Consider the following 12,250-nt stretch of genomic DNA (forward strand, 5'->3'; position numbering starts at 1 on the left):
AGTAAGGGCAGAAAGTTTTTCTTAGTTTAGTTAGGGCATCATGATCGGCATGGGCTTGGAGGGCCGAAAGGCCTGTTCCTGTGCTGTACCTTTCTTTGTTCTTTGCTCTATTATGCAATCCATGTAGATGGCTTTGCAGGACGCCCTTAAGCAGCTCCAAGCCTCGAAGACCTGGCTTCATTCTGCACCAGCCCAGCACAAGTGGTTGCATTCAATGCCGGCTGAGTGACAGGCAAAGATTTTCCATAAGAAACATCATCAATCAGACTTTTGAGGTGCTGAAACAAATCTGCTGCCTCAGCTGCTTTGTCCAGAGCAAGTGGCTCTCATTCGTGGAGGTCTGCAGTATCCACAACCTGGCCATGATGAGGAATCCTTTATGACAAGGGATTCGGGACTACCTGAGGAGGAGCCAGAGAATAAGAAAGGGGGGAGCCAATAATACATCCATGTTCCAGCTGGGTTATCCATGAGAGCACCTTATTCATCTCAGGTTCTGAGAATACAATTCTATTATATAACAGTTCCACACCATTTTATCTGTTACAGAACATCACAGAATCCTCATGGCCACAATTCTGATATTGAAGCCACTACAAAACAAGCTTTATGCAACAAAATCTTCATACAAAACTGAACTAATCATCCATGTGCATTTCCTTAATATCTGACATGGGAGCACTTTCTTTTCTTGGTTTCATGCTCATATACATTGTTACCTCCTGCCTGGTGGAAGGCTGTTGACTTGAAGTAAGAAACGCTGCAGGCGTCCTTGTAGGAGCTCTCAAACAGTTCTTGGCCGGCGAGACCCAATTTTCAACTGCACCACTGCAGCATGAGTGGCCAGCTAGCTGACAGGCAAAGATATGATGAAAAATCATCAATGTGACAAGTTTAAACAGTTTTTCTCTACAGATGCTGGCAGACCTGCAAGCATTTTCAGTATTTTATACTTTCATTTCATATTTTTAGTATCTGCAGCATTTTGCTTTTGTGGAAAAAACAAGGGGACTGATGGAGTGGTAGTTGTGGGAAGATAAAGGCAATTATCCTGAGAGAGGACAGCAGGTCTGTGCTGTATGGAATCACTGCCACATCTCCAGGCCTGTGCCTCAATGATCCAAGGAATCTGCTATAGTACACACCAAATGTAGGCCTCGGGATGTGACGAGAACAGTAGTTCAGGAATGTTGAATGTCTCGGCGATACCTGTAATGAAACATGTGAAACATGAAGGACAGAATTTTAGTTGAAATCCATGAAAAAATGTTCTTGATCTGAAATGTTAAATCTTTCTCTCACTTTGGATGCTGCTAGACCTGATGAGTTTTTCCAGCATTTTCTGTTTTCACTGCTACAATACATAGATTGCTGAGCAGCTGTGAGACAGTGCCACTTTCAGCACTGATATCTGCAGCCATGAAGGCAACAGCCTGAGCCTAAATGGCAACAAGCTGAGATTTCATTACCTCAGCCTGAGATTCCACCACAGGGCTCAGATATTAGTTAGGTGGCTTCTGCTTGCACTGCACTGGAAGCCAAGACATTGACCATTAGATGCTGCATCATAGTGTTAGCCACCACTTTCATGCTAGAAAAGTTGGACTCCACGATTTGCATGAAGCTCCAGCGCCAAGTTGGAACCATAAATTTCTTGCTCATTGAAAGCAACAGCAAGCGTTCTGGCAAGCTTGACCATACACCCAGCATTACTGTGTGCACGCCCATCAGTCTTTTCCTAGATGCCACTCCATCACAATCTTCATCTGAATCTTCTACAGAATAACATGTGCAACCTTGCCCTCCATAAAGCTGGCACACAGAGTATTCTTACTTCCTGGCTTAGCTGGAGCCCACTAATGGCCAATTACTAAACCACATACGGTTCCCACAATTGTTACTCACTAAGGTTTATGGAATGTCGATATTTGAGCTCATGGCTGTCAGTGTGAGATCAAGTGATGGTAATCCTCCATCATTCGTGCCTTGTTCCTTTAGGACATCGGCCTTCTGCTTGACCGGGCTATAACTTGACCAGGCTATAGTTCTTGAATATCTGAAAGCATAAAAGTACAAGGATAGGGTTAGAGTGAGGAAAGTGGGGACAGAGGAAATGCATATTACACCATTTGCAGCATATAAATTATGACAAATTGTGGATGGCAGCGAAGTACGTTCTGAGAAAGAGGATTAGGTGGGTAGATTCCATAATCCTTGATGTTTTCTGCCCTATCGCTGGTCTCAGTCATGGCCACGGTAATAATTGCCACTACCCTCTTCTTCATGGGGTGAAAGCATGCAACTATGGCTGCCCCATGCCATTTTGTTAGTCTCCAATTATGAGCCACATTGCCCGGCCAAAGAGAGGAAAATGTCTCCATGAGTGTGATGCATTGTTTGGGTGATATGTCTCTCAATTGAATCACTGGAAGTGTATGCAAGCTGTTAAGTAGTAGTACTGCAAGCCCCACATTCCCATGTGTGAGAATGAGGTGTAGTTATGAACGTGAGATATGAGTCATAGTTGATAGTAATTGGTTGCAGGTAAGTGAAGGGAGTGCATTGAATGGAGTAGTTTGTGAAATTAGTGGATTATTTGTAAGAAAATAGCATATGATATTGCATTCACTGACCTTGACCACTTGTGTGAGACCGTTAAATTTCTTGTGGGACTGCCTCTGAGTCCTCAGGACTGAAGTGCTGGTGCTGACCATGATGGCTATGTGCTCCCATCGTCTTCTTAGTATCTGTCCAGAGGACACCCAGCTATCTAAGAAAAGAAGACCCTTCTACTCTGTGCACCTTCTGTATCAAGGTGTCGAGTGCTGCACTGAAGAACCATGGACCATGCTCACTGGTCTGTTGCTCTATTTTTCAAGGTTCTTCCAGTTCCTAATCTCTGCTTTTGTCACTTGCAGCCCATTTTTCAACCAGAATGTACCTTACCATTGAGAAGTGCTGCCTGGCTTTAAGAAGTACAGACAAGGTTTTGGTGGTCCTTGTCTTGCACAAAGTTGGGCTTCCTGCCGAGGCATGCAGCCACTCATTAATGGATTCAACACTGGGCTGCATGCTAATATCATTTAAGTGAGCAGGAAGCCCAAAGGTTATGTATTGACTGTTTTACTTTGAAGTGGCATGGCTTAATCATGCATTGCAATGCACACATCCATTTTATGGAGGCACTTCAATTTTGAGCTCAGCATCTCCAAAATACTTCATTTTGTTTGATTAACCCAAATTGGAAACCTTCCTTTACCTCTGGTGTGGTCCATTTTTATTTGGGTTTCGCATCCACAAACTCCTTCCGAGAAGAGTCAGAAAGAGTAGTGAATCTGGTACTCTTCTCCAAACAAAATGTCATGGAGCCACTTTGCACATTACATAGCAGATATAATGCCCTGAAGACTGTTAGCGACAATAGAATCAATAAGACATATCCTCATGCTCAGTGAGGCAGACAAGACTCTCACAAACAAGAGACATGCAGATTCCTTAAGAATACCTATCTTTCGAAATTCTGAATGCAACACCACAAGACATAGGAATGGAAAAGATGGTAATGAATTGCCTAAAAGCAATTGTAAAACCAAATGCAGTTTTACTTAACCATGAGCCAATGGTGGCGATCTTACCATTGCACCCTGCCGGCCAATGGGTGGGGAGAGCCAGTAAGGAATCATCCCAATTTCTCGCCTCTTGCGATCTTACCAGCATCAGATATCTGGCATGAGCAGCCTTGCACCATTTCCGGTTTGAGGCTGAATAATTGATTTAAATAATCTTTAAATATGTTTTGAAGTGAATTAATGAGCCTGAGACGTTATCTTCCAGCCTCACTTGCCTCTGTGGTCTCACCGGAAAATATTCTCTCCGGCGAGAATCACAGCTGATTCCCAGCAACAGGGACAAGTCATGATGGCCTTGCCGGTAGAACCAAAGGCCATTGAGGCCCCCCCGGAAAGGTTGGGGGAAAGGGGTGGTTGCCCCTTGGGCAATGCCAGCCTGGCACCCTGGGAGCGCCCACCAAGCACCCTGGCAGTGCCAGGGGTCAGGGCCTATTGGCGGGCTGGGCCAGATTGCGGGGGGGGGTGCTGGTCAGTGGGGGGGAGGGGCGCTGCGCACTCTGCATCAGAGATTGGTGGGGGGGATTGTGAGTGGATCAGACTGGCGATTGCAGTGGAGGGGGGGAGTTGGGCCTCTGATTTGCACAGTTTGGGGAGAGGTGAGGGACCGTTCTGGGCGGGGTTGCAAGGTTTATTGTTCGGGTGGGTGGCGGGATCGCAGTAGGCCGTGGGCCCCCGCATTAACTGGGGGGTGCTTTGTGTGAGGCTGGCTGAGAGCAGCAGAGGTTAAGTGACAGGTCTCTGCTGCTCGGGGCCTGCACATGCGCAATTGTGCACTCTCTTGCTCTCAGCTAGCGTTCGGGATTTAAGCCCTGCTCCCCTCCACCTACAGGCGAGAAACTATTTGAGGATTTTTTTCGACTAAATGCAGATTTGAATTCGCCCAAAAAACAGATCAGAAATTCTCCCGTTTTCATGCCCGCCATGGACTTAGAATTTTTTTGGTAAGATCGCCCTCAATGAAACTTTTCTTATGGGGGTTCTAAGCTTTGTCAAAAGACCACAATTCAAAATTGAAGAAAGCTGGCACAAACTTGACAGGCTTTCTTAGCTGTTGGAAGATTCAGGAAGTGGAAAAAGTGTATTGGTTTAAGAGTTGGTGCTGTTCTTTGGTTGTATGCAAGATCCATTTTTGGTGTACGTTAAAGGGGCTATACTGTGTATCTTATCCAAGCATTATCTGACCTATGATTGCTTTGTATTGAAAATCAGTGCAAAAAGGGAACAAAATGTTGTGATAGAAATTGGTATGTGTTGTGCATTTTTTACTAAATCTAGTGTAAGGCTTTAGTAATGTACTTTAGGCTTTAGCAATTTAGTAATGTACATAATCTGTGGAAGCATTGGTTCCCACTGCTAAATTGTTTGGCCCCATTTTCAGACAACCTGAATGACTGCTTAAAATTAGCATTTGGTCCTTTGAATATATTAGTTATGAGCTAATGCATGTTCAAGGACCCCTGACAAAATCTGTTACCAGTGAAGGGGTAAATGCCAGATCGGACCTGCTCAGGATTCTTTAGCCACCTCTGTATCCAACAGCTAAAGGCAAGTTTTAAAAAATAAAACCTTCCTTTGAAACAAGGAGGAGAAATTTTCCCATACAAGTCTTTGTGAAGACCACCCGACTATATCCCCACAGCACACCCCCATTGTTCAGCTTTGTTCTCTTGGACTTACCGGGGGTTCTCTGCCAGCAGGGCAGAAGGTCCTAGATTATTTTGTTAATGTGATCTATCCATCAAGATGCTACCAGCTCACCTCAAATATTTATATGCATCTTGAGGACTAATCTCTATGTCTTTTGGTATCGGTACACATCCAAAATTATTTTAAACTCAAAAGTTCACATTTGAAAGGATTTCCTTTCAGATGCCTGCTAATTGAGTATGCTATGCAGTTTACTGTAACTTTTGTATTCTTTGAATGTATGATTTCTTCAGTTTGCAACATAATTCTTCATAATAATTGCAGAACCTGATGAATAATAGGCTGCAATTTCTGCATGTCAGTTTCATATCTGGAGGAGTGTGAGGATGGTACTTCTATCCCTTGCCACAATCCCACTGTGGCTGTGACTCATTTTGTTGGGGTTCGACTTAATTTTATATGCAAATTGGAATTCTGGTGGAATCTCAACTCCACTTCCAACACTGTTGGGAAGCAATATTTTCAAAATGGCTGCAGTGATGGGAATCCAGTGATGGGCATTCCCAACCTCTCTCCCTTTTTCTGTTGCTCAACTGTCTTGTTACAGCTACTGCTGCTTTGGTGGAATAAAGCCAATCCTTTATACGTTTGCATCCAACTTCAAATGATTCAAAATGTCTGCAGACTATATATCCTTCTGAAGATTACTTCTTTGGAGGCAAAAGAAGTTAAGTTATGTAACAAACATAAGCCGAGATTCATAAAAATCTACTTAATTTGATTTATCAGTTTAGTAGAAAATTTTAGTTTAAAGATATCTTGAGCAGATTTTGTAATGTCCCAATAAAATATTTGTCAATTTTCATTTTTTGTGACACCAGGTTTGTTTAATTTTTTATAGATAGCAATACAGCAAGAGCAAAAGCTACATGCCCAGGAAAATGAAGAATCAACAGAATCGGAATTTCCTGAGGGAGCAGAGCAAGGTCAGAGAATTCATGGAAAGGCAAGTAAATGAAACATCTCAATTATTCTTTATTTGGTCAAGTGCGGCATTAGTTTGATTACAGACATTTGGTTGCTTCTAAAAGTCTTAAATTCCAAATTATTTGCATCCAATTTATTTTCTTTATTATCTTATTAGAAACTTTAATGTATCTGCTTCTATCTGACAGTAATTACCATTCCATCTTGCTGATTCATATTCCCTATTTTCTATAATTAATTACTGACAACATTTATCTCAAATATCTGTGAATCCTTCAACCCCTCAACCCTTGATGTAGCACTTGGAGACTTCCTCAGAACTACTCCCACTCTACTTTTGTAAAAGTACAGAAGAAATGCTGTTTGCTAGTGCTGCACTTCAGAAGTTACGACAATCAAATCAGAACACCTGCAAGAAAATTAGCTGGCTGAAGATTTTTTATTTTTGAGCTTAACTGCAGATCTTTGCAGTGGAAATTTCATAGAGCTGATGACCTTGTCAAGTGCACAACTCTGCAAGACTATTTCCCACTTGTTGCATTACTGAGTTTTTGCCACAATATTTTTGATATTTTAATCAGAAAATTTAAGTGATTGTTTGCCTTTTTCAATTAATGTATAAATATGAAGGAGTTCTTTACTACCACTGTCATGGGCAATGGTTAGATTCTCTTTTGGAGGTGGTCATTGCCTGTCACCTGTGGCATGAATGTTACTTGTCACTTATCAGCCCAAGCCTGGATATTGTCCAGGTCTTGCTGGATTTGGACATGGACTGCTTCAATCTGGTGCATTAACTAGGATAACAGATGGCTTAACCTTGGCCTTACAGAGCCTCACTAATCTATATTAAGTTGCTGTCCAGTAGAATGGTCAGACTGCAATTTGGCCGGCCCATGAAAGGCATAATGGTGAAAGGGGACATGGAAGTTGGGACTCCACTTGAAGTGCTCTCACTTCTCATCCATTGATAATCCTTTTCCCAGTTATTATCCAACATACGGACATCTTTCTTGATGGAGGCAACCCTGCACAGGTACTGGTGGCGCATGGTTTAGCGGTGGCCTTACAGGCTCTGATACCAAGAGGTTATTAGCCAAGAACATTGGCCAAAATTGTAACACTCCATTTTGCTAACCACAGAGCAACCCAAAACTTCTCAGTGATAAGCTGCCTTTATCTGACCGAAATTTTTTATTAATGTTCCAGTTTTTCAAATTATTGTTTAATGTGGTTTAGTTACCATTGACAATATAAAATTTCCTCAGTATTTTGCTTTGCATTAAAATTCTTTCTCGGTATTACAATATTTACAACGGATTTTTTCTTTGTCTTCCTGGTATCCGAGGCAGCAATATGAGCAGCTAATGCTGGATTGATATCCCTTCCTTTTTGTCATCCTCCTCTTCAGATTCACCTGTACTTCTCATCTCCTGACTTACCTATTGCAGTGCTGTGTCGAGTACATGTTATATATCCAAGTGGTTGCATGATTGCTTTAAGAGCCAGTTACATTATTTGATGGCGATGTCATTGGGATGTTTCACAGGCTTCTGTTTAGTTTTATTTCATATGCTGTACAGCCAACAACTTGTACAATAAATGTTGTTATTTTGAATCTACATGTGCAAACCACATATTTTTATTATTGTATAAAACCCTCAATCCCTAATATAGTTAGGATATTAGTGACGAATTAGCATTTTGTTTCATTGAGAACATGACAGAAAGATCCCAAGTTAGAAAAAAGACATTGTGGGTGCTCACATTTCAAATATTAGAAGGCTGTTGAAAATCAGCAACAGGATTTAAGATTAAAGTATCTGTGAAAGAAGACTAAGAAAAGGAAAAAAAGAAAAAAAAGTGTTTCTTACCAGAGAAAAAAAAAATTGGCTAGATTCCAAACTGCAGGGTCCATGTACGTGTTGCAATGTGTAGCAGCATAGCAGGAGACTCACTACACAGTTGAAAAAGGGTGGAAGCTCTTATGTCGTTTCAAAAGATGTGGTTTTCTGGTCAGAAAAGGGTGAGATTCAAGGCAGCATCTGGCATATTTGAAAAGAAGGATGCTCTGCATTATGGTCGGGGCCTTTAAAACCAAAAGTAAACACATCAAGTTAACCAGAGTAAAAAGGAGAGTTAAAAAATACTCTGAGCAGTCTCAAGTCATTGGTGCTTGCAAAAGAAATGATGGGTCAATTAGAAGCCATGGGTCCTTTCAATGAAGAAAATGAATCACTTCATTTCCTGTGCAGAGCTCCTATGCAGAGTATTTTCAGTGCTTTGTGGAAGTAAATAAAATTGCAATAAGTTGCTCATACCCAATTTTCTCAGTACAATAGGAAGTAAAACCTTCAATTTGATCTGGTAATGCATATTTAAATATGCTAATCAGACTTGCACCCTTTCGGGGTGTGAACTGGTTCACACCATTAGGAAAGGGCCAGGAGACTCAAACTGTTTGGCACCGGGTGTGAAATGGATTTTTAGGCCTGCACGCTACTTTTTGGGACTGGCGAGAGCTCCTCATGGCACAGTCGGAGAATCGCCCCCAGGGACTTCATGTTATCCAAGAAACCCTTGAAACAACAACAGCATTACTATTGTAAGATCAGCAAATTTCTGGGACCTTACTAGCCTTTTGTGGATTCTACTCCACTACTGGATTTAGCTGAGAAACGATCAGAAAAAAACCCAGCTCTGTTGCAAGTGTTGGGTGCTCATCCATTCAACTGACAGCTGCACTTATGACAGGAAACATATGGACATCACTAATGCTAAAAGATCAGAAGATCTTTCAGAGAGAATCAAAGTTACATACATAATTTTATTCCACTTAACAATGTTTTAATTATTTCAGTGTGTAATTCTTATCAACATTCACTGTTTGAACTCTATGACTAAGACAATCACCTACTTTTCCTTTACAGCCTCTTTCTAATGGTTCGATCGACCTTAATGATAAAATTAGTCAAGTTATGGAACTACAGGAATTACTGGAAAAACAGAATTATGAGATGACGCAAGTAAAAGAACGGCTGACAACATTGTCTGGTCAGTTAGCTGAAATGGAACAGGATCTAGAAACAGCCAGAAAGGATCTGATTAAATCAGAAGAAATGAGTACTAAATACCAAAGGGATATCAGAGAGGTAGGAAAATAAAAAGCATTTGCTATTAAAAGAACTCTTTTTCCTTCATGTCACCTTTGGTTCTTCTAACTAATCACCTTAAATCTGTGTTTGCTTTTTCATGACCCCTCTGCCAAAGGGAAATTTATCGCTATATGGACTCCTCATGGTACTGAACATCACGACCAAACCTTATCTCCTCTGAGAACAACTACGGTTCTTCAACATATTCTCATAAGTGAATTTTCCCATCCCACCCACCACGGGACTCGTAGTAGGCATGACACGGACCATGCAAAGATCCGTTGACCTCAGGCGGGTTTTTCAGTCTTGGAGTGAGTGCAGCCAGAAAATCCTGCCCAAAGTCTCTAATCATTGGAATCATTCTTATGAATTTTTTCTGTGCCCCTTTTAAAGTCTTTGTAGCCTTCTTAAAGTGCAGTGCCTAAAATTGAACATACAACTCCAGTTGAGGCTGGAACAAACAATGTGTGATTTTACCAGGGGTTGGGATTACAGTCGGTGGAGCGGAGCTCACTCAGTTCAATAATTCACAGTAATCCAGATACTATAAAGGTGAATGTTTACTGATATCTCTTCAGACACTCACCAAAAGAGAAAGAAAGAGGAAATAAATGTCTAGCTCTTCTTTGAGCCTAACTTTTTATACAGTTTCATACACAGTAAATCTTTCCTCTCCAAAGCAGCCGCACCTCATTCACAAATGGATTTCTCTCTTCTGTCAGTACTCAGTACATTGCTTTATCAAAAGCCTTTTGGAAGTCCAAATCATAATAACTACATTACCCCATTTAACCTTCTCTGTTACCCAATCAAAAAACTCCACCAAGTTAAACAAGACTTGCCTTTAACAAACTGAGAACTGTCAGCACAACATTGGCCACCTCAAATTCTCTGCTCCACTCACTCACTCAACCTGCCCTCTGAACTTGCAGCACTCCATTCTCTCAGGTCCAACCCTGACCTTGTGGTCAAATCTGCTGACAAGGGTGATACCGTTGTCTGGCATACTGACTTCTACCTCATAGAGACTGAACACAACCTGTCAGACACTTCGAACATTCTCAGACATTTTTCAGCATTTTCTCTTTTGCTCTCAGATACTTCCTCCTACCTCCACCTAGACCATGACTCAATCACTGATCTCAAGCCATTGTTTCCAGGATTATCACTGACTTCATTGGCTCGGCAGATCTTCACTTCACAGCTTCCAACCTTCTGGTGCCTCAACCTTGCTCAGCCTGCTTCTGCTTCCTTCCCAATATCCAAAAAGAGGACCACCCATGTAGACCCATGGCATCATCCTGTAACTGCTCCAAGGAACTCATTTCTTCCTATCTTGACTCGGTCCTTTTGCCCTTGGCCAGCCTCTTCCCACCTACATTTGTGATTTCTCTCATGCCCTATGCCATATCCACAATTTCAAGCTTCTTAGTTCTTCTTCATTACAAGTATCCAATCCCTCTACACCTCCATCCCCCACCTGGAGCATCTGAGGGCTCTCAGCTTCTTCTTTGAACAAAGGCCTAAACAAGTAGTCCACCACCATTTTCCTTTGCCTGACTCAACTTGTTCTGTCACTCAACGATTTCTCCTTTAACTTGTCTCACTTCCTGCAAATAAAAGATATGGCTATCAGTACCTGCATGGGATTCAGTTATGCCTGTCTTTTTGTGGGATATGTGGAACATTCCTTGTTCCTGTCCTCCACAGGCCCACTTCCACAACTCTTTTGCCATTACATCAATGACTGTATCAATGCTGCTTCATGCTCTCTTATGTACCTGGAAAGATTTATTGATTTGTTTTCCAATTTCTACCCCTCTCTCACCTTCACAAGGTCCTCCTCTGACACTTCCCTCCCCTTCCTTGACCTTGCTGTCCCCATTTCCAGTGATAGACTGACCACCAGTATTCATTACAAGGCCACCAACTCCCAAAGCTACCTCGACTGCAGCTGCTCACACTCCGTTTTCTGTAAAGACTCCATCCCATTCTTCCAGTTTCTCTGCCTCTGTCAAATCTTTTGCAATGATACCACCTTTGAAAATAGCACTTCTGACATGCATCCCGTTATCCTTAACCAAGATTACCCACCCCCGTAGTTGACAGGGCCCTCAACCAGGTTTGACCTATTTCCCACACCTCTACCCTCACCTCTTCCTCTCCCGACAAGAACAATGATAGTGCCCCCGTTGTCCTAATTTTCAATCCCACCAGCCTTTGCATTCAAAGGATCAACATCTGCCATTTCTGCCAATTCCAGCATGATGCCACCACAAAACGCATATTCCCCTCACTGTCCCCTGTCAGCATTCCACAGGGACTGCTCCCTCCTTCACATTCTGGTCCATTCCTCCATTATCTCCCAAAGCACTCTCCTCTACATTAGGGAGACTAAATGCGTACTGGTTGGCAGCTTTGTGGAACACCTTCACTCAGTCTGCAAGCATGATCCCAACCTTCCTGTTGCTTGCCATTTCAACTCAGCATCTTGTTCTCATACCCACATGTCTATCCTTGGCCTTTTGCAAAGCTCCAATGAAGTCCAACACAAACTGGAGGAGCAGCACCTCTCTTCCAATTAGACATGTTACAGCACTCAGGAATGAGTTCAACAACTTTAGACTGTGACCTCTCTCCTCCATCTTGACCCTTTTTTTGTCCAAAATGTTTTTTCCCAATACAAACCGCCACCCCCCGTGCCCGCACCCCCCCCCCCCCCCCCCCCCCCGCCCCCGCCCCAGGGCCACCTGTCACCTGTTCATTAGTTTTTCTTTCTTAAGCACTGTCCTTTGTTCTACCATTAACACATTCTAATATCTTACCTTTGTG

General features: G+C 42.4%; 1 protein-coding gene across 1 annotated transcript in view; it reads left to right on the top strand.

The window, feature by feature from the left end:
* The window catches only part of ppfia2 (PTPRF interacting protein alpha 2), a 411,670-nt gene that overhangs the window by 246,987 nt on the left and 152,433 nt on the right, over positions 1-12,250 (top strand). Inside the window, exons 5-6 of the mRNA XM_078221160.1 lie at positions 6,178-6,282; positions 9,194-9,415. Coding sequence (XP_078077286.1) covers positions 6,178-6,282; positions 9,194-9,415 — 327 coding nt within the window. The remainder of the gene's footprint in view (positions 1-6,177; positions 6,283-9,193; positions 9,416-12,250) is intronic.

The sequence above is a fragment of the Mustelus asterias genome, chromosome 9 (assembly GCF_964213995.1).
Source record: "Mustelus asterias chromosome 9, sMusAst1.hap1.1, whole genome shotgun sequence".
Taxonomy (NCBI): domain Eukaryota; kingdom Metazoa; phylum Chordata; class Chondrichthyes; order Carcharhiniformes; family Triakidae; genus Mustelus; species Mustelus asterias.